Genomic DNA, 22,022 nt, shown 5'->3' on the forward strand with positions numbered 1-22,022 from the left:
ATATAAAACATTCTATCTAACCTTAGCAGTCATATACTATTTGGAAAGCTGCCAAGGTAGGATGGTCTCATGTCTTCCATATTCAATATTAGCCTCTAATCATAAGATTGATGTGAACTTAATGTTTCTTTTTTTTGCTAAGTTATTTATGTCAAATAATAAATGAGAATGATTTCTGTGGATGTAACAATTCAAATAATTCTCAAAGGGTTTTAGCCATGTTTAGTTATTAATCTTCATTTAAGTATATTTCTGTGAAACAGATAGGAATTTATTATTAACCCTACTTTGCAAAAAGAGACACTAAGATACTCAGAAATAAATTCTATGCCAAATGTCAAGCTTTGCTTTTTCCTTTTATTTTGGAGGCTCATAAAAACAACCACAACCAAGCATCTAATTGTTAAGTAAACATATCTCTCCTTCAGCTTAAATTAAACACCATCACTGAAACACTGTATCATTTACAAATTATATTTTTACAGGCCAAATTTAATCCTTAGGAAAACCTTGTCATCAGTAGGATTTTAAGTTTTTATTGGTTATCAACAAACGGGGATTAAATAATAAAACCCAAAACCAAGTAGCTTTAGATGGAGTTATGTGAGTTGAGGTGGGAATACTAATAGAAATAAAAATATTCTTGAAGTAACTATATCTTCTTTGTGCATTAAAAAAATGTTTAACTTTCAACTATAAAACTTGCAAACAAGGAAAAATAGAAAGAAGAATGAACATATATATACACATAGCCACTACTCAATAACTGTTAACATTTTGTCTCATTTTCTTAATCCAAAAATATAGATATTAGGTTGAACTATTTTATTTTATTTTTATTTTATTTATTTTTTTTTTTTTGAGACGGAGTCTCGCTCTGTCTCCCGGGCTGGAGTGCAGTGGCCGGATCTCAGCTCACTGCAAGCTCCGCCTCCCGGGTTTACGCCATTTTCCTGCCTCAGCCTCCCGAGTAGCTGGGACTACAGGCGCCTGCCACCTCACCCGGCTAGTTTTTTGTATTTTTTAGTAGAGACGGGGTTTCACCATATTAGCCAGGATGGTGTCGATCTCCTGACCTCGTGATCCGCCCGTCTCGGCCTCCCAAAGTGCTGGGATTACAGGCTTGAGCCACCGCGCCCGGCTAGGTTGAACTATTTTAAATTCCATGACAGATATGACCCTTTATCCTTGAAAATTTTTTACAAAAAAGTAGGGAAAGAAGTTCCCATTGTCATCTAACATCTAGCCAACATTCCATTCCCCTCCATGTATCTTGAAAGACATTTGGTTGTTAATGTCTCTTGACTGTCTTTCCTCGAGACTTTTGAATTTTTAATGGAGATGTGTGTTAACAGGAGAAGCAGAGAATGAAAGCTATGAACAAGTTCCATTACAAATTTTGGAATGAAAATTGGAAAGTTGTTCCATGGTTTGTTTTGCGTGAGTAAAAAACCCTACAGGATGATCTCAATGTACTGCATCCTGAGTAACCACTGGCTTAATTTAATTTAAATATTCAAAATTCACCTGCATGTTTTTTAGCAAAGAAAGATGAAAGACTCCATCCTCTTCCTTCCTATTGAAAAGCATAAAGTGAAACTATTTTATTGGTACAATGAGGTCTGAAATAAACACAGTAGTTGCCCCAAATAAGCTCATTAGTGTTCTAAATGCCAACAGGAGAGCAGGACGTAACACCTGAATTCAGTCTCTACGTCATGCACAAAAAAATGCTTGTAAATCATACTTAGAGGGCGATGTTCATTTTCTAATAGAAATTTCACAAAAAAGATTTTTACTTTGTCAAGTTTAAAGATAAAAGGCTATTTTTTCCTCATTTAACTCCAAGCCTTCATGCCTTGGGTATGGGGGTTAAATTTATTATTCAGAATGTTCTTGTTTTAGAACATTTTTGATTTGTTGCCATACACTCCCTTTTTTTTTTTTTAATAAGGTTCTGTAAGCTAGGTCATTGGTTTATCTGTGAGTTCACAAGTTCATCCTCTCATTTTTTCAAAATTATTAAGATTTCTGGGTTTGTGCTGGAGAGTAATGATAAGAACCCAGAGCTGTGTGTCTGTGTATGCGAGAGACTATATCCTGGACCATGAGAAGGGCTGACCTGGCAGCCTCTGATCTAATTCTCTTGGGATGATGAGGGGCCTCCAGAACTCTCATCGTTCTTCAAGGAATGAAGAATTTTTTCTTTGCCTCTTTTCTTTAGCTCTTTCATATGCATTGTGCTTAATAAATAGCAGATGCTCCCCGCTAATTAACTACTGCTTAACAAACTATCATACTCATAAGAACTCAGGGGGAGAAAAAGGAAAGAGGTCAAATGCACTGTGGACTGATATTCAAGGTAATTTCAGAAAGCCTTTTCTTAGTTCTGTTATTGTAGACCTTAAATATTTCATGTTAGGGAAACTCTGTATTTATACTCTTATCCTAGAAAGAATTGTCATTTTTATTTTTTAGTTCCAACACTATTTCCCACTTGAAAACAAGTAGTGCATTGGAAACAAGGAGGTCAACCTGGTTCCAGGAGCTTCATTCATCTTATGACGCCCTTAGGAGACCTCTAGGGAAGACTGTATTACAATATTTTCTTCCCATTTGTGTGTGGCTGTGGCACCGGGCTGTTTCTTACAAAGATGATTACAAATGGGAAAGTTAAGAGTTTGCTTTGATCAATGCTTAAATTTATACTGCTTTGGCTGGGTCCTTATAGTAAGTACATGTATAATTGAGTTTGTACATATACATGCCTGCGTATAGATATAATCTGAATCATTCATGGAAATAGTATCACTATGTTATGGGATTACAAAAGGAGATTTTTGCCATGTATCATTTTAATTACAATTAAAAGGAACTTTTTAAAAGCCTAAGCCAAAGGAAAAAAACAAAAACAAAACCAGGATTTTTTCACTTTGAGAGAATTACAAAATGCTTCTTTCCATAGAGGTATTACGGCCTAATGTTTATATGATTAGTTCTTTCTGACCCAGGCACCAATTGTAGCATTTTGGTACAAATGTCAATGGCCCCCATCTTCACTACTAGATAACACTTCTTCAAGTCTGTTTAAAAGAAAAGTGTTTACAATAGTTGAGGGTGACTGCTTCAGAAGTCTTTAACTAAATACATTTAACAGCGCCTGCTAACACGGTCATGCTGGGGCCAGCAATAGTTGAACACTATTACGTAAAGATATGCCCAATCGTTTAACCACCATTTAAAAAGGATTCTGAAAGCCAGTCAGCCAAAGAGCTAACTGGTGCATTTCTACATCCACGTAAGTTGGTTGCCCATACCTCCGATCTTGGCGTTGAAAGCAATTCCGACTGTGCAGTGCGAATTGTTTGCAGCGGCTGCCACTTCTCCAGCACAGCGAGTTCCGTGCCTGCAGGCAGAACACACACACTTTCTAAAGTAAGACAAGTACCATTCTCACAAAGCCAACGCATCACTGCCACCACTCAGAGTGGTGAAGAATGTACCCAGCTGTGGTGTTTCTGGAACTTCCTTCCCAAGTAGCACTTTGTCTGTCCATGGCAAACTTCTAGCACTTAATTAGACCGTTTTGGATTATATTCTTGACATGTTTATTTTGGATATCTTGCTTTCCCAACCGGACAATCTCCTTGAAGGATAAAAGTTAGAAAAACTTCATTTCTATATCCCCCAAACTTCTACTGATCCGCATAGTGGTCACTGGATATATGTGCTACCAGATGTTTGAAATGTGACTATTGCAACCTCATCTCAATTTTTTATTTAAGCTTAAGAACTAATACTCAAATCAATTATTAGAAAATTTAAGATGGGTATGAGAATCTGCTTTTTAAATTGTAAATGTAAATACAGATCAAGTATTTCCAATACAATTTATTAGCTGAAATGTGATGTGCTTTAAATAAACACTGGATTTCAAAGATTTTGTACGCAAAAATGAAAAGGTAAAATATCTTATTAATCATTGTCTTATACCAGATACATGTTAAAATATTTTATTCAATAAAATATGTTACCCACACTTATTTTACTTGTTTTTACCTTTTTACTTTTTAAAAGAAATGTGGATATTAGAAAATTTAAAAAATACATTTACTGAAAAAGCATTCTCTGTTATTTCTTGTCACAATAATTTTGTGCCTTGATCAGAGAAATCTTTTAGCTGAAAGAACTTCTAAGATCCTCTTTCAAGGATGGCAAAGAAGTTTTCAGTATAAAGTACAATTTGCTTAGAAACGGTGGCCTAAAACTGTGTGCTGAGAAGAATTCTAAAGTGTGACTGAGCCCAGAGAAAGAATACTAAGACTGACCTCCAACATCTGCCATGCCTGCAGAAGGGGGATATAACAGTCATTATGGTTTATCTGTCATTGCTAATGAAGTTAAATGCCCATCCCTTCCCTCATTTTTAGAGAAGAGGGCATCTAGGACCAGAGGTATGAAAAGGTATGTTGAGAGTAGCACAGTTAGCAAAACAGTGACTAAAACTCAAGTCTCCAAATCCATTTCAGTGCTTTAAATTTCACAGCACAGCTGCCTCAGACCACTACTCTCTGTGCAACTATAATCAAGTTACTGCTTACAACTGAAAGGTACACATACAAGTTTACAGAAAACAGATATATACTGCTTTTTTCATTTAGTAATATTATGCATATCTTTCTAAATAAGTATCAATCTATATATTAACTTAATGGTTATTAATGTACTGCATAATTCCTTAAATGATATGTTTGTGTAGTATGTGTATATCTGTCAATACATACACACATCATAAGCTTTTTAACAAGTCCTCTTTTCCTGCAACTTTGCTCAGTTATTCACTAATATTAACAACAATACGAAGAACAATCTTGAGTACAGATACCATTTTATGCCTTGGGACGAATTCCTAGAAGTAGAATTACTGGATCAAAGAGTAGAGAGTATGTTGTCAAATTGTTAACAGCACACAAAGTAATATAACCAAAACTCATAAAAGTTGCAAGATTGAAACAATTACTACACAACGAAAATTATAAAAAACGGATCAAAGAAATTGAAGAGAACACAAACAAATGAAAAGATGTTCCATGCTCCTGGACTGAAAGAATTAGTATTGTTAAAATGTTCATACTACCCAAAGCAATCTACAGATTCAATGCGATCCCTGTCAAAATAGCAATGACATTCTTCACAGAAGTGGGAAAAAAAATCCTACAATTCATATGAAACCCCAAAATATTCCAAATAGCCAAAACAATCCGAAGCAAAATAACAAAGCTGCAGACTTTAAAATATACTAAAAGTTGTAGAAACCAAAACAGCATGGTACTAGCATAAACCAACAGAACAGAATAGAGAACACAGAAATAAATCTATGCATATACAGCCAACTCATTTCTGACGAAAGTGTCAAGAACATATACTGGGGAAAGAAGAGGCTTTTCCATGAATTATGCTGGGAAATCTGGATATCCATATATAAAAGAATGAAACTATTACATCCCCCCCCCACACACACACACACTCACCTCTCACCCTATATGGAAATCAAATTAAAATGTAAGACCTGAAACTATCAAACTACTAGAAGAAAATATTGAAGAAATGCTCTGGGACATTGGTCTGGGCTGAGATTTTTTTGAGTAACACCTCAGAAGCTCAAGCAACAAAAGCAAAAATAGACACATGTGATTATATAAAGCTAAAAACCTTCCACAAAGCAAAGGAAGCAATTAACAGAGTGAAAAGACAACTCACATAACGAGAGAAAATACCGGCAAACTCTCTGACCAGGGATTAATAAACTGAATGTATAAGTAACTCAATAGCAAAAAGCCAAGTAATCCAATTTTAAAATGGGCAAATGATTTGAATACACATTTCACAAAAGAAGACATATAATTGGACTACGAGTATGTGAAAAAAAAATGCTCAACATCACTAATCATCTGGGAAATGAAAATTGGAGCCACAGTGATAGCTTACCCTGGTTAAGGTGACTATTATCAAAAAGACAGAAAATAACAAATGCTGGCGAGAATGCAGTGAAAAGAGAACACTGCTGGTGGGAATGTAAATTAGTATAGCCACTAGAGAAAACAGTATGGCGGGTCCTGCAAAACCTAAACATAGATCTAGCTTATCATCCAGCAATCCCATGGCTGGGTATGTATCCAAAGTAAAGGAAGTCAGCCTATTGAAAAGATATCAGCACACTTATGTTTACAGCAGCACTATTCACAATAGCCAAGATAAGTGTCCATCAACAGGTGAATGAATAAGAAAATGTGGTATATGTACACAATGGAATATTAGCCATAAAACAGAATGAAATCCTGGCCAGTTACGGCGGCTCATGCCTGTAATCCCAACACTTTGGGAGGCCAAGTCAGGAGGACTACTTGAGCCCAGGAGTTCAAAGCCAGGCTAGGCAAGATAGGGAGACTGCGTCTCTACAAAAATAAAAAAGAAATTAGCCAGTAGCCAGGTGTGGTGGTGCACACCTGTTGTCCTAGGGACTCAGGAGGCTGAGGTGGGTGAAGCACTTAAGCCCAAGAGATCAAGGCTGCAGTAAACCATGATCATGCCACTGTACTCCAGGCTGGCTGACAGAGCAAGACTCTGTCTCAAAAAACAAAACAAAACAAAAAATTAATTCCTGACATTCTCAGCATGGATGGAACCGGAGGTCATTATGTTAAGTGACATCAGCCAGAAGCAGAAAGACAAATATCACATGCTCTCACGCATATGTGAAAGCTAAAAAAGCTGATCATGAAGGTAGTAGAGTAGAATGATGGTTAAGAGAGGCCGGGAAGGGTAGGACAGTGTGGGGGATGAGGAGGAGTTGGGGAATGGGTACAAAAATACAGTTAAATAGAAGGAATAAGGTCTAGTGTTCAAAAGCACAGTAGAATGATAATAGTTAATGATAACTTATTGTATATTTCAAAACAGCTAGAAGAGAAGATTCGGAAAATTACCCACAGAATGAAGATACATAAGGCAATGGATAACATAGTTACCCTTATGTGATCATTATACATTGCATGCATATATTGAAATACCATATATAACCCATAAATATGTACAATGATTATGTATCAATCAAAAATTTTTAACAAGAAAGTATTACTATAAAAAATTAAATTTTGTGCATGGCAAACAAAAAGGCCATAAGCCAAACTGAATGACACATGGAGAAAATATCTGGATAAACCCCGTGTACACACACACCCCTGCGTATGAGTTTTTCCATCTCTTTCATCCTTGACAATTCGACATGAAAACTGTTATCTCGTTTCCCTCCTCCTGCCCATTATATTTGATGTTGAACATTTTTCAAATATGTATTAGCTATTTCTATTTCTTGCTTTGTAAATAACCTCTTCATGCCCTTTGCCCAAATTTCCTAATTTCCTTCCTGTCCTGTCACAAATGTTTCCAAATTTGATATGTGGAACATACAATCTTATTTACATCAATTTTGGGTTGTCATACACAATTTCATTTTTTTTTTAAGAGACGGGCTCTTGCTCTACCACCCAGGCTGGAGTACAGTGGCTTGATCATAATTCACTGTAACCTCAAACTCCTGGGCTCAAGCAATTGTATCACCTCAGTCCCTTGAGTAGCCAGGACTACAGGTGTGCACCACCACAGCAGGCTAATTTTTAAACTTTTTAGTAGAGACAGGATCTCGCTATGTTACTCAGGCTAATCTCCAACTTCTGGCCTCAAGTGAATCTCACATCTTAGTCTCCCAAACCAATGGGATTAGAGATGATCTTTAATTTTGATGTACTAGTAATTATCTTCCCATTCTGGTATGTGGTTATATCATTTTAATCATCAAAAAATGATCAATTTAAAACATTTTTCAAAATTTTTAAAGATTGATATATAAGAGATGTACATATTTTCAGTATACATGTGATAATTTAATACATTCACATAATTTGTGAAGATCAATTCAATGTAATTGGGATATCTATCATCTTAAATACTTGTCTTTTCTTTTTTTTTTTTTTTGAGACGGAGTCTCGCTCTGCCGCCCAGGCTGGAGTGCAGTGGCCGGATCTCAGCTCACTGCAAGCTCCGCCTCCCGGGTTCACGCCATTCTCCTGCCTCAGCCTCCCGAGTAGCTAGGACTACAGGCGCCCGCCACCTCGCCCGGCTAGTTTTTTGTATTTTATAGTAGAGACGGGGTTTCACAGTGTTAGCCAGGATGGTCTCGATCTCCTGACCTCGTGATCCGCCCGTCTCGGCCTCCCAAAGTGTGTCTTTTCTTTATGTTAGAAACATTTGAATTATTCTCTTTTAGATAATTTGAGATATACAATAGATTATTGTAAACTATAATCAATTGTAAACTGTGATCAATTTTTAAAATAAAAACTATTTATTTTGGAAATTCCAAGCTCAACTATTAATTTTCTCCCAAACCTAGCAATTATTAACTATAATCCTTCATTAGGCTTCATAAGTTATTTTTATTCAAATGTGTAATTCCTTTAATGAGACTACTGTTCTTATAGTTCATTGTATCTATTATTAATTAATGCCCAGTGCTACTGAACCACAAGGGCCTCTATTTTGAAATTCAGCTCTGGTTTATTTTTGGCCCATGGATTACTTGTATGTTTTGATATTTAAATATACATGTGGGTAATTAGTTATCTTTTGATATCAATAATAATCTGATTAACTTGTGATAAAATAATATTACTTATATGAACCAATACTTTGGATTTTGTGAGATTTACCCAATGGCTGAGTTTGTGATCAATGTTAATAAATGTTCCATGTGCTTGGAAATGATGGATATTCTCCAATTATTCTTTATGTGTCCACCATATCAGGCTTATTTATTATACTGTTGGTTTGTTAATATGCTTTGTAATTTTATCAATTTTGTTTTACTTAGAATGGAATTATTAATCTAATGAAACACACCATTTATAAATATGTAGTAACACTGAATGGCTCTTGCAGTTAAAAAAAGATATTTAGTGACTAATTTGTATACATATATTTTTTACTTTCAAATACTCTATGTTCATATTAGTTATATCTCTTATAAATAGAATATAACTTGGTCTTTTTTGAAACTAGATGTTCAATGAGTCTTTAACTAGAGAGTAAGACCATTTATAGTAATTGTGTTTACTAATATATTCATGTTCATGTCTGTAACCTTTTTCCCTATACCAGCTTAGTTGTTATGCATTCTGTTATTTAGTGGCAATCCTAGGTATTGGATCACAAATACCTAACAATACAAAGTCTAAAGTTATCAATCCTCTTTTTCCAAACAATACAGACTTTAGACTGATTTAACTCCGATTACTCATCTCTTATACCCATGTACAAGCTTCCTATGATTATAGTGATATCCTGGATTTTTTAACCCTAGAAATTAGTTACTAATTTGAACAGTGTTTATCTAGATTTACAAATACAGTTGACCCCTGAACAGCATAGAACTTCTTGGGTCCACTTATATATGGATTTTCTTCTACCCCTGCCACCCCTGAGAATGCAAGACCAACCCTTTCTCTTCCTCCTCAGCCTATTCAATATGAAGGCGATAAGGATGCAGACCTTTATGATGATCCATTTCCACTTAATGAATACTAAAATAATTTTCCTTTATGATTCTCTTAATAACATTTTCTTTTCTCTAGCTTAATTGTAAGAATATAGTATATGATACATGTGACATACAAAGTATGTGTTAATTGGTTGTTTATGTTTATCAATAAGGCTTCCAGTCAACAGTAAGCTATTAGTAGTTAAGTTTGGGGGAAGTTAAAAGATATATGCAGATTTTCAGCTGCACGGAATGGAGTCAACATGCCTAATTCCTGAGTTGTTCAAGGGTCAAGTGTACATTCTTTGCTCTGTTTCTTTTTGTAGCTCACGCTTCCCTCTTGGATCATTTATTTCTTCATGAAGAACATTTCATAAATATTCTGGGCATTTATTCTACAAATGTGAAAAGGCCTTTCAGAGAGTCTTTTTGCTCTTGAAAGTCTTCAGAAAATAACTTTTTACTTTTCTTAAAAAATGATTGCACAGGATACAGAGTTCTAGAGTAAGCCCACTTCAAAAGTGTCATTCCACTGTCTTCTAGCTTGCATTGTTTCTGGTAAGAAATCAGGTATTTGGGCAATCTATTTGTCTCGGATGCTTCTCTGTTTGACTTTTTTTTTTTTTATTCTGTAGGATAAAAAAATTTAAAACATTTATAATCTTTTAGAATTAAAAAAATTTCTTTTGAGGAATTCTTAAACCTGTCGTTATAAAGTCTAATTCCTCAGAATTTTCAGCTATACTTTCTGAAAACTGCCTTTCTTTCTCTAGTTCCTTTTTGCAAAGTCCTTTGACAAACCTGACAAAAACAAGAGATGGGGAAAGGATTCCCTATTTAATAAACAGTGCTGGGAAAACTGGCTAGTCATATGTAGAAAGCTGAAACCGGATCTCTTCCTTACACCTTATACAAAAATTAATTCAAGATGGATTAAAGACTTAAATGTTAGACCTAAAACCATTAAAACCCTAGAAGAAAACCTAGGCAATACCATTCAGGACATAGGCATGGACAAGGACTTTATGACTAAAACACCAAAAGCAATGGCAACAAAAGACAAATTGACAAATGGGATCTAATTAAACTAAAGCAAAAGAAACTACTATCAGAGTGAACAGGCAACCTACAGAATGGGAGAAAATTTTTGCAATCTACCCATCTGACAAAGGGCTAAGATTCATAATCTACAAAGAAACAAATTTACAAGAAAAAAATTGAAGTCCTAATGAAGCATCCATCAGATATTCTCACATATCTGTGAGGTTAAAGGTTACTCTCCTTCAGCCTTCCATAACCTTCTCTCTCTGGGCTATATTCTGTGTAACTTGCTCAATTCTATATTTCACTTATGCTACCTTAAATCATGACTAATCTTCTATTTAATCTATTCACTGCATTATTCACTTAGATTATTGTACGTTTCTTTTCTTTCTTTCTTTCTTTTTTTTTTTTTGTCTGTGTGGGGAGGTGGGGGCGGGTCTCACCAAGTTGCCCAGCCTGGTCTCAAACTCCTGGGCTCAAGTGATTCTCCTACCTCAGCTTCCCAAGTAGCTGGGACGACAGGTGTGTGCTACCATGCCTGGCTTAAAAGTTTCATTTTGTGAAGTTCCTTTTCAAATCTGCCTGGTTAATTCTGATCGTCTCTTTTGATTTAAACATTCCAAAAATATTCTTTATACATACACAGTATCCTGTATCTAATAATTCCAAAACTGTGAATTTAATTCCACTGTTGTGTCTGCTGCCCTTCTGTTTTCACGTCAATTTTTTTCTCCATGTAGCTATGAATTTTCCATTTAGAGGCCACATTGCTTGAGCTTTTATCTCTGTGAATTCTTTGAGGCTTGAGGAGGAAGCTCCTTGATCCAAAGATGATTTAAATTTGCCACTTCCACATTTAAAATTTGTGCCATACAGGTAATATGAATTACAGGTGTAAATCCTATGAGGATGTCAGTAATTCATATACACAAGTGTAGTTATTTATTTTTCCTCTTGTCTCATCTATTACCCAAGTTGAGAAAGCCAAGTATGTCCTCTATCTCACTGTGTGTAGGTTTTGTTTTTCCCATATAGTTAAAGTACCGTAGATGGTATCTCAGGGGTTCTGTTTTACACAGAATCCTCACTCACCCCACTGAACCAAGGCCCTGAGCTTATTAAAAAATAGCTCCAGGCTAGATGAGGTTGGTTGCTCACTCTCGAAAATGCATGTACTTGCCTAGTCTTATAGATTTGAACTTTCTCAGAGAAATTCTCTTGGTGTCCCACCAACTCAACCATACACTAAAAAGTCCCTTAAGGTCGGGCATGGTTGCTCATATCTGTAATCCTTGTAGTTTTTGGGGGCCAAGTTGGGAAGATCACTCGAGCCCAGGAGTTGGAGACCAGAATAAGCAACATGCCGAGATCCTGACTCTACCAAAAAAAAAAAATTAGCTGGGCATAGTGGTAAGTGCCTGTAGTCCCATGTACTCAGAAGGCTGAGGCTGGAGGATCACTTGAGCCCAGGAGTTCATGGATGCAGTGAGCTGTGTTCATGCTACTGTACTCCAGCCTGGGCAACAGTGAGACCCTGTCTCAAAAAAAAAAAAAAAAAAAATCCCTGAATACTTCCCTGAGTTTTAGATGTACTATACTAGGAAAGATGTAATTGAATATTTATTCTACCATATTATTAAAATATGGAAGAGCTAACTTGGTTCTGCAGTCCGACAATGTAAAAAAGCCCTGCACATATTACATGCATCATTAATGCATGGTGAATGTTCCTGAGTGAATAATATAATCACTATTTCCTTATAAAGGGCTTCTTATAAAGATTTCTGTACGTTGCTTTACACCATATTATATGAACCATTTTTGGGAGAGAGTGAAATTATCTGAGCTGAACCTTCACTCTACTGCTGATACATATGCATTATGTAACAGTTAAATAACACATTCCAGCATATTGTAATTGATGGTCCAAACGGCTAGCTCAACTACATTTAAATCACCCCAGCCCATTCTCTTCAGATGACAACAATCACTACCCCGAGAAAAGTATCAGTCATCTTAAATTTTTATATCTTAGTTGGACTCAGTGTTTTCACATGGATTTAAAACAAGTTATAGAGCAATAGATATCATGACCTGCTTGAAGTTCAAGTGTATGAACCAGATTCATTTTTTAAATTCCCACAGAATTATAAGGGTGGTCAGCAAGAGGTGTGTTTATGATGTCAGTTAAATATAAAAGTCACAAAAACAAAAGTCTACGTTTCAGATTTGTTTTTGCTCAGAGACCAAAACACAGAGTATGAGCATTTAGAATACTTTCAGCATAGGGAGAAAACTTTAGTAGATTTTAGTCCAGAAAAACAATATATTCATTATATTACACTCTAACATAGATGCACCTACACATGAATTTTACTAGCAAATTCTTATGTAATAAATACACATTGGAAAATCAGTCATCTGTTAAGCTCTCTTGCATATGCCCACGATATTACTAAGATGCATATTTTCCTAGACTTCCAGAAGATAACCCATTATGTAAATCATAATTGATCTACAGACTAATGACTTGAAAGAAATTGGATGTCATCTAAAATAAATTGGCTGCAGACAAACTAATAAGTTAAAAAGATGCCTCTTATTGCATCACTTCTTATTCTCTTAAGGATGCTGTCATTACTGTCAAAGCCCTAGTAAGCATGAAACAATATGTTACATAATTTTTACCTCAAAAAACCATTTTAACTCTTGAAGAGCATCTTGACTTCAAGATCATGACTGCCTTTGTTCTACTGCCTTTCTTACCAAGTTTTATTGTCTACTACTAACAATAAACCACAATAATTAAAGGTCTAAAGTTTTACCTGGAATACCTTATTGAAAAGATGGAAAATCAGATGAGAAAGTACCTGTTAATTTCTGTATATCATGAACACATACAAATTAGGTGAAGTGAGCGTGGGGCCTTCATGGGGTCACTGTATCTTGCTAAGTAGGGAGATGTTGCCTTCACTTCTCCTTTTGCCCTCCCATCACATGGCTTTGAGAACTTTTTTTTCTGTATTGGTTAATGTGGATGGAAACATTAACTTATTTGAGGTTTCACCCCAGATTGGAAGACAAGATGTGAGTGAGCTCAGAATGAATCAGAGACATCAGGTCACACACAGGGGGTCACCCTTTACCCTTGACATTGCATTGCTTGACAGTCACAATTATACTTACAGGTTATCAAGCAATGGCAAGTGGGAGAAAGGTGACTTTATATTTCATTCCTTTCTTGGGACAAACATCTTCAGGTGTTCATGGATTCTGTCTACTTTCACCGTTGGTATTCCCTTCTGACACCTAGGGTGTCTATTCTTTCTTGCAGGTTTTTAATTTTGTATGAATCTAGGCAAAAATCATTTAGGTTTATTTCAAAAGTCCTCTTAGAAGGGGAGAGGAGAGCCAGAAATAGGAATATGTTCTCCAACATATTGTGCAAAATTGATGTTTCTAATTGGTCATGTTGTGCGTCATTATATTACCGCCTTTTGCTTATATCACACTCTGTAATGTCAAAGTACTTTCGCCTCATTTGATTCTCACATCAACCCTGTGAAGTAAGCAAAATAGATATCATTTCTCCTATTTTACAAATGAGAACTAGACCAGGGTATCCCAGCTCCTTGTATAATGACTTTCTACCATTCTGCTAAGACTCACAAAGGCCTACATTCTGAAGGCTTTGAATGATTGCCAAGATTTCCTGGCTCCTTTATCTGCTACCCTAATTTTTGCCTACTATGGATGCTTTGTGGAGGAGCAGTGACTATACTCCTTCATTAGTATTGATGACAGGATATTTGATAGTATATTTCACTGAACCTCCATGTTTCACTGAACCTCCAGGACGTATTTTTCAACTTACTTACAAGAAGGAAATAGTAATAATCTTAAAAATGAAACTTAAGAATGGAAAATAGCTGAAAATGCATTATCCCCCTGTTGTCAATGAAAAGCTTCCCAAAATATATTTGAGAAAAAAAATTTAAAAATTTAAGAAGTAAAAAGAAATCATATAGTCTATTTGTGGTGATTAGTTTTTGTGACTCAATCATGATAATAGCTTCTGAAGTACTTGGAATTACATGAAGTCCATGAGGCCTTAAAAACATTAAATTTTTTGTTATGGGGGAAGAGAGTCGGGAAAACTTGGTTCAAAATAACAAATAAATAGATACATAAAATAAGATTATGTTCAGAGATCCTTTGATAGCCTAATACTGAAACAATCTTAAGCATGAACTTTTAAATTATGATGGTTTTTATATCTAGCAATAGAGATTCTGAATCCTTATTTTGGCCATTGGGAATAACGTACAATATTTTAAGAAATTATTAAAAGCATTCATCAACTGCTCCAACATCTGACAGATATGTTGTAGGCAAGAAAAAAATGAAAAGTATATTTCATAGTACTGAGTAATAATAAATCACTATTGATAATTATCATTAGATATATCAAATGTAAATAACTAGCAAGCTTTTAAAAACAAGAAAATATTTTTTATGGTGAGTTAAAGTATTATCTGACACACACACATACACACACACATACACACACATGCATGTCAAAGCCAGTGAAATCTGAGTAAGGCCTGTAAATTGTATCAATGTTAGTTACCTGACTTTGATATTATACTAGAATAACATAAACTGTTACCATCATGGGAAACTAAGTAAAGACCTCTGTACTATTTTTGCAAATTTCTGCGAGTTTATAATGTTTTCTCAAAAACAGTATTTTAAAAAATAATTGTAGGCTTGAAGAATCGGTAGGTATTTATAAGACTGGTTGTAATTCAAGTAGATTTCGGTCAGAACACAAATAATATTGACAATAAAATAACATCAAAATAAATAAAACTCAAGTGGTCAATCTACTACTTTAGAAGTGTTTTCATACCTGTCATTTTGCCTCTTTCTTATCCTTCCCTGCCTAGATCTTTGATATCTTTTCTCTCCTTTTATCTGCCCCAGTCTAGGAAAATAGCTTATTCATTGTTAACTAAAAGAACACGAAAAATTATGCTGGTCCATGTTTAAAGGAATGAATAAGTAGCTTGGTTTACCAGAAAATCTAGTTCTTCACCTCTCTTTGGTTGTCTCCTCAAATATAATGTTGCATGGAATGATGAAGTACAGTAAAAACCTAAGGCAGCGCGATATGCTTTGGCTGTGTCCCCACCCAAGTCTCATCTTGAATTGTAGCTCCCATAATCCCCACGCATCGTCAGAGGGACCAGTTGGGAGGTAATTGAATCATGGGGGTGGGTTTTTCCCATGCAGTTCTTGTGATAGTAAGTCTTATGAGAGCTGATGGTTTTATAAAGGGCAGTTTCCCTTTACGTGCTCTCCTGTCTGCCACCATGTAAGACATGCCTTTGCTCCTCCTCACCTTCTGCCATGATTGTGAGGCCTCCCCACACATATGGAACTATGAGTCTATTAAACCTCTTTTTCTTTATAAGTTACCCAATCTCAAGTACGTCTTTATTAGCAGCATGAGAACAGACTAATACAGTAAATTGGTACTGGGTAGTGGGGTGCTGCTGTAAAGTAAATTGGTACTGGGTAGTGGGGTGCTGCTGTAAAGTAAATTGGTACTGGGTAGTGGGGTGCTGCTGTAAAAATATCCAAAACTGTGGAAGTGACTTTGGAACTGTATAACAGGCAGAGGTTTGGAACTTCCTAGAGACTATGAGGACTAAGAAGGCAGGAAGATGTGGGAAAGTTTGAAACTTCCTAGAGACACGTTGAATGGCTTTGACCGAAATGCTCATAGTGATATGAACAATAAAGTTCAATCTCAGGTGGTCTCAGATAAAGATGAGGAACTTGTTGGGAACTGAAGCAAAGGTGACTCTTGTTATACTTTAACAAAGAGACTGGCATTTTGATCCTGCCCTAGAGACGTATGGAACTTTGAAATTGACAGAGATGATTTAGGGTATCTGGCAGAAGAAATTTCTAAGTGACAAATCATTCAAGAGGAAGCAGAGGATAAAAGTTTGGAAAATTTGCAGCTTAATGATGCAATAGAAAAGAAAAACCCATTTGCTGGGGAGAAATTGAAGCCCACTGCAGAAATTTGCATAAGTAACAAGAAGCCAGATGTTTGGGAACCTCCACCTAAATTTCAGAGGATGTATGGAAATGCCTGGATGTCCAGACTAAAGTTTGCTGCAGAGGAGGAACCCTCATGGAGAACCTCTACTAGGGCAGTGCAGAAGGGAAATGTGGGGTGGGAGCCCCCCCCCACAAGAATGTCCCCACTGAGGCACTGCCTAGTGGAGCTGTAAGAAGAGGGCCACTGTCCTCCAGACCCCAGAATGGTAGATACACTGACAGCTTGCACCATTTGCCAGGAAAAGCTGCAGACACTCAATGCCAGCCTGTGAGAGCCTCCAGGAGGGGGGCTGTACCCTGCAAAGCCACAGGGGTGGAACTGTCCAAGGCCATGGGAGCCCACCTCTTGCATCAGTGTGACCTAGATGTGAGACATGGAGTCAAAGGAGATCATTTTGGAGCTTTAAGATTTGACCGCCCTGCTGGATTTGCGACTTACATGGGATCTGCAGCCCCTTCATTTTGGCCAATTTATCCCATTTGAAATGGCTGTATTTACCTGATGCCTGTACCCCCATTCTATCCAGGAAGTAACAAACTTGCTTCTGAGTTTACATGCTCATAGGTGGAAGGGACTTGCTTTGTGTCAGATGAGACTTTGGACTGTGGACTTTTGAGTTAATGCTGAAATGAGTTAAGACTTTGGAGGACTGCTGGGAAGGCATAATTGGTTTTGAAATGTGAGGACATGAGCCTTGGGAGGGGCCAGGGACAGAATGATATGGTTTCGCTGTGCCCCCACCCAAATCTCATCTTGAATTGTAGCTGCCATAATCCTCACGCATCGTGGGACGGACCCATGGGGAGGTAATTGAATCATGGGGTGGGTTTTTTCCCATGCTGTTCTCGTGATGGTGAATAAGTCTCATGAGAGCTGATGGTTGTATAAAGGGCAGTTTCCCTGCACATACTCTCTTGCCTGTTGCCATGTAAGAATTGCCTTTGCTCCACCTCACCTCTGTCATGATTGTGAGGTCTTCCCAGCCATGTGGAACTGTGAGTCCATTGAACCTCCTTTTCTTTATAAATTACCCAGTCTTAGGTATGTCTTTACTGGCAGCATAAGAACAGACTAATGCACAGGGTTTATGTATATATATATGTTTATGGTTCTGACCAAGACACTAAGCACCTCCTTACTAACATTTCTTCTCATTTGTGTCTTGGGGATCAACAACAAGGTCATAGGGTATGAGAGCTCCCTGTTGATGAAATATACTAATCATAACAATGAAATGCAACCCCTTGTCTTGGCTCCCTGGTTAGTACTCCAGATTTACCCTGCCATGCTTTTTGGTTCCTTTTCTTCTTTAAATGATTAGTTTTTGGTTTGGTACTTGAGCTTGTTTCTATGAAAAAAGATTGCCCATGTCTGTCTGTGGCCCCTAGTTATGCCATGACTTTCCTTCTGCATTGGGTCTACTAGGACTTTCAAATCCTGCGCTTCAAGCTTTCTAACTCTATCAGAGGGTTCTGTTTAGTCTTCTGAGACTTAGATCCACTAGTTTTTACTCCATGTGGTTGGAGCTTTCGGAGCAGCCTGTCTCATTTTCCACCACAAATGGAGGACTGGGAAATTGTCTTCTTTACTCCTTGACAATGAAAATACAGAAAGTAGTCATTCTTGCTGATTCACTTTAGGTCTGTTCTCAGTGTGCTGGGAGGCCGTGTTTTCTCACACAAATGTGAATCTGGAGGACCAAAATCTTCCTTGAAATTGGAGGGGTCAATGTGGTACCTGCTTTTTCTTTTTTTTGGACATCTGTCTGCCTTACTAAGTATTACCTATGATATCAGAAAATAAAAATATGATACTTTCTCTTTAAGAAAGGAATGAACTGTTAGAAATGCTGTTTTCATTTTCCTGGAAAATACCAAAGTATCACTTAAGAAATATTTTAGTTAACAATATTAAGTCTCTTTTTCTTCCCTCCTTCCTTTCTCAAGTCCAAATAATTCACATACTATGTAGTGAGCATTTCTGGGGCATGGGGCACACAAAGCTGAATAATGCAGGGCTGTGGTGCTCACTGTCTTGGCGGGGAATATTCTGAGTAAAGGATTAACAAAACCTTTTTTTCCTCATGTTTGGAAAAATTACTTTGGTTTAACTTTCTAGCTCTGGTCTCCCTGATATCTGGTAAATGTGAGATGTCAGACACTAAGCAATGCTGCTTACAGTAAAAATGAACCCTGGTTGGTAAATTACCATGAACTGGGAGATCTGTGACCAGGACTATAAATAAATGATGGGGAGTCTTAGCATTGGGCCTCTGAGGTTAGACCCCTAGAAATGGAGTGTGGCCTTCTTTGCATGGCTTTGGAAGTTATATTCATAGGCTATTGCAAAAAATATTGCTCTTGTGAGCATGGGCTTTTAAGGTAAAGTGACTGTCATACCCCCCTCCACCATATGGCTCATTCTTTACAACTGTGGTGTCACTTGGGAGGCAGTGAGACAGGGAAGGAGCAGAAAATTGTTCTGGGACTGCTGGTCACTCTTGGTGAAGATACAAACCAGATACTACCCTATTAGCACATCATTTCTATCCTAGAAGGATAGAATAGTTACCTCAAGTGGCCTAGTAAGTTCCATGAATTTGACTGACTAATGGAACCTAAGACCACTGACAGGGGCAATGCTGCAAAGCTTATGCAAATAATCACCAAGTATTGTGGTACATGTTAATCGAGGTTTATGTACAAGGTGTTATAAGAATTTCTGCTCCAGTTGTTCTGGTTTGGGATTGGTGCTTGTGAAAATGTACAGTATGCAATCTAAGCAGCTTCCTCCTCCTAACACCTGAACTGATTTTCCTATAATTTCACATCATCATAATTAAAAGAAAATTTTATAATTAGAATGCAGTAAAGCATAAAATATGAAGCGTACACTGAGTGTATATGCTAAGAGACTAGAAAAGATCTATAAAGGGAATGAAAGAAATAATGACCTGTATCAAATTATAATTTTGATTTTTGGGGTCTATTTCTTTCCATATATGTTTTTTGAAATGTACACTGAAATTGATCTCATGTAAATATTTCTCAAGTAACAAAGCAAGGCACCAGCAGGGCAGAATGGAAACAGACCATGTTTCAACTTCATCTATACTCCTGTATATAGGTAAAATCCAATTTTATGAATATTATTATAAAGACCTTCTTAACTATACCTAATGAGACTACTTCCATCTTCTGACTCATAATCAACTTATTTTTCTGAAGCATTCATTCAGTAAATACCTATCAAGTACCAACTACCTGCTAAGAATGTGATTATTGACTAAGGATTCAACAGTGAGAAAAAAAGACATGGTATGACATAGTTTCAATAAATTCTGTTGGCCAGAAAATCCTGAATCACAGATAATAATTTACAAGTCCATGTTTATGTAACAATGAATATATTTAATGGATCTACTTCTATTAAAATATTCAAATAAAGATAGCATTCAATACTTGTAAAATAGGCCAAAAATACTTGTCTTGCTCAAAATCTGTTAATGATTGACTGATGGAAAAAGATGATATTATGAATGTCTGATTTCACTCTGCTCAGGGCTGTTTCCTGATCATAAGCAAACTGTGAAAACACTTCTGAAAATACCAGCCTTCCTTCCCAGGGAGTAAGGGTTGACAATACCTGTTTGACTGAAATACAGGTAAACAATGGCCATGAAATTCTGATCCAAGGGCTCCTTGGTGTTACTAAGTTTCTTCTGCAATACACTTCAGGGTGTGAGGTGGGTGGAGCTTTGTCCCAGGGTTATTCTGCACTCTGCACTCTGCACAGGGGGTGCTGAGTACAGATAAGTAGGGCTAACACCATCTATTCACCGAGCTTTCATGTTACCATTTCAAATTACCTACACCAAGCAACCACAGGCTCGTCTGTTTACTGACAGTTATTCCTGGTTCTTTTTGCAGAGTTCATCAGGGCCATTTCCACACACACTGGGAGACTAACAACATTATGGAAGTACTAAATCAAAAATTAAAGAATGCTTCCCCTTCAAAACATATAATGTATTATAATCCCTAATGATCAATTCAACATTTTAGCATATACACCATATTTCATTTAGAAATAACTTATGGGATGGGTTTTTATTATGATGGTATTTGCAAGAGCTTACGAACAGGAATCGCCAAATATTTTCTGCAGTGGGCCAAGTAGTAAATATTTTAGGCTTTATGGGGACACATGCAGTCTCTGATATGTCTCCTTTTTCCTTTCTTCTTTTTCTTTTTTTTTTTGAACCCTTTGAAAACATGAAAACTGCTCTCAGGTAGAGGGTCACTGGGTAGATTTGACCCCCAGTCTGTAGTCTGCCGATCTCTAATTTCCAGGCATAAAGGATACACGTGATAAAGATGATCATAGCCATTTATGTCATCTTGGGAACCAAAAAACACACATGCTTCTACCTTTTATGCCTCCACTCGCTATGATTTTATATTGATACTGAATTCTGTTTTATGTAAATCAATAAACTCAATAAATATAATGAATCATTCATATCTACTGAAATAATTTCCATTTGAAAGAATACTTAACATAATTTGCAATTTAGACATCAAATCAATTAAGGTTGTAAGGATCACTTATCTTTTACTTGTCAGGCAGTTTCACTTAGGTTCTCACATTTAATTTCATTTGATCTCCCTAATAGTCTTGTATTACATGTATTTTTATCCCCACCTTATAGGTAAGAAAATGGAAATTCTTGCAGGTTAAGTGACTTTGCTAAAGTAATACAGCCATCTTACTTTGAAAGAACTTAAACCCAGATCTTCTGAAACCAAGTCCTAGAGCTTAACAGTAAATGAAAAATACATTTAAACAAGAACATGCAAACATTCTCAGGTACACACGGACTTAGTGCCAGAACAAAGTAATGATGATTTGAGATCTTTCCTGAGACAACTGCTCAGAAGTCGCATCTTTGAAGCTATCTGGATCAGTGTTCACAGGTTCCTTCTAACAGGATACCATAATTATTAGGTTACCTAAGTGAGAAAGCCAAACAAATCCATGCAAGAATGATATTGTTACTAATGAAATTAGTGCCAATTCGAGCACCCCTCTCCTCTTTAGTGCAATGACTTTAAATCTCTACAGACATAAAATGCAAACAAACAATAAAAGTCAAATCAAGCAAATTGATTTCCTAATGAATTTTCAGGACACAGGGTTTATACAATGAATGAAAATAATATTTAAGAACAGCTTCAGTCACACTCA

At 36.5% G+C, this 22,022-nt stretch overlaps 1 protein-coding gene across 1 annotated transcript in view; it reads right to left on the bottom strand.

Moving 5' to 3' along the window:
• PCSK5 (proprotein convertase subtilisin/kexin type 5) overlaps positions 1–22,022 on the bottom strand; it is a gene marked incomplete at its 5' end in the record, with an annotated part of 476,836 nt that overhangs the window by 295,912 nt on the left and 158,902 nt on the right. The window contains one exon of the mRNA XM_011947042.1: positions 3,318–3,406. Coding sequence (XP_011802432.1) covers positions 3,318–3,406 — 89 coding nt within the window. The remainder of the gene's footprint in view (positions 1–3,317; positions 3,407–22,022) is intronic.

This window comes from Colobus angolensis, unplaced genomic scaffold (assembly GCF_000951035.1).
Source record: "Colobus angolensis palliatus isolate OR3802 unplaced genomic scaffold, Cang.pa_1.0 Scaffold257, whole genome shotgun sequence".
Classification (NCBI taxonomy): domain Eukaryota; kingdom Metazoa; phylum Chordata; class Mammalia; order Primates; family Cercopithecidae; genus Colobus; species Colobus angolensis.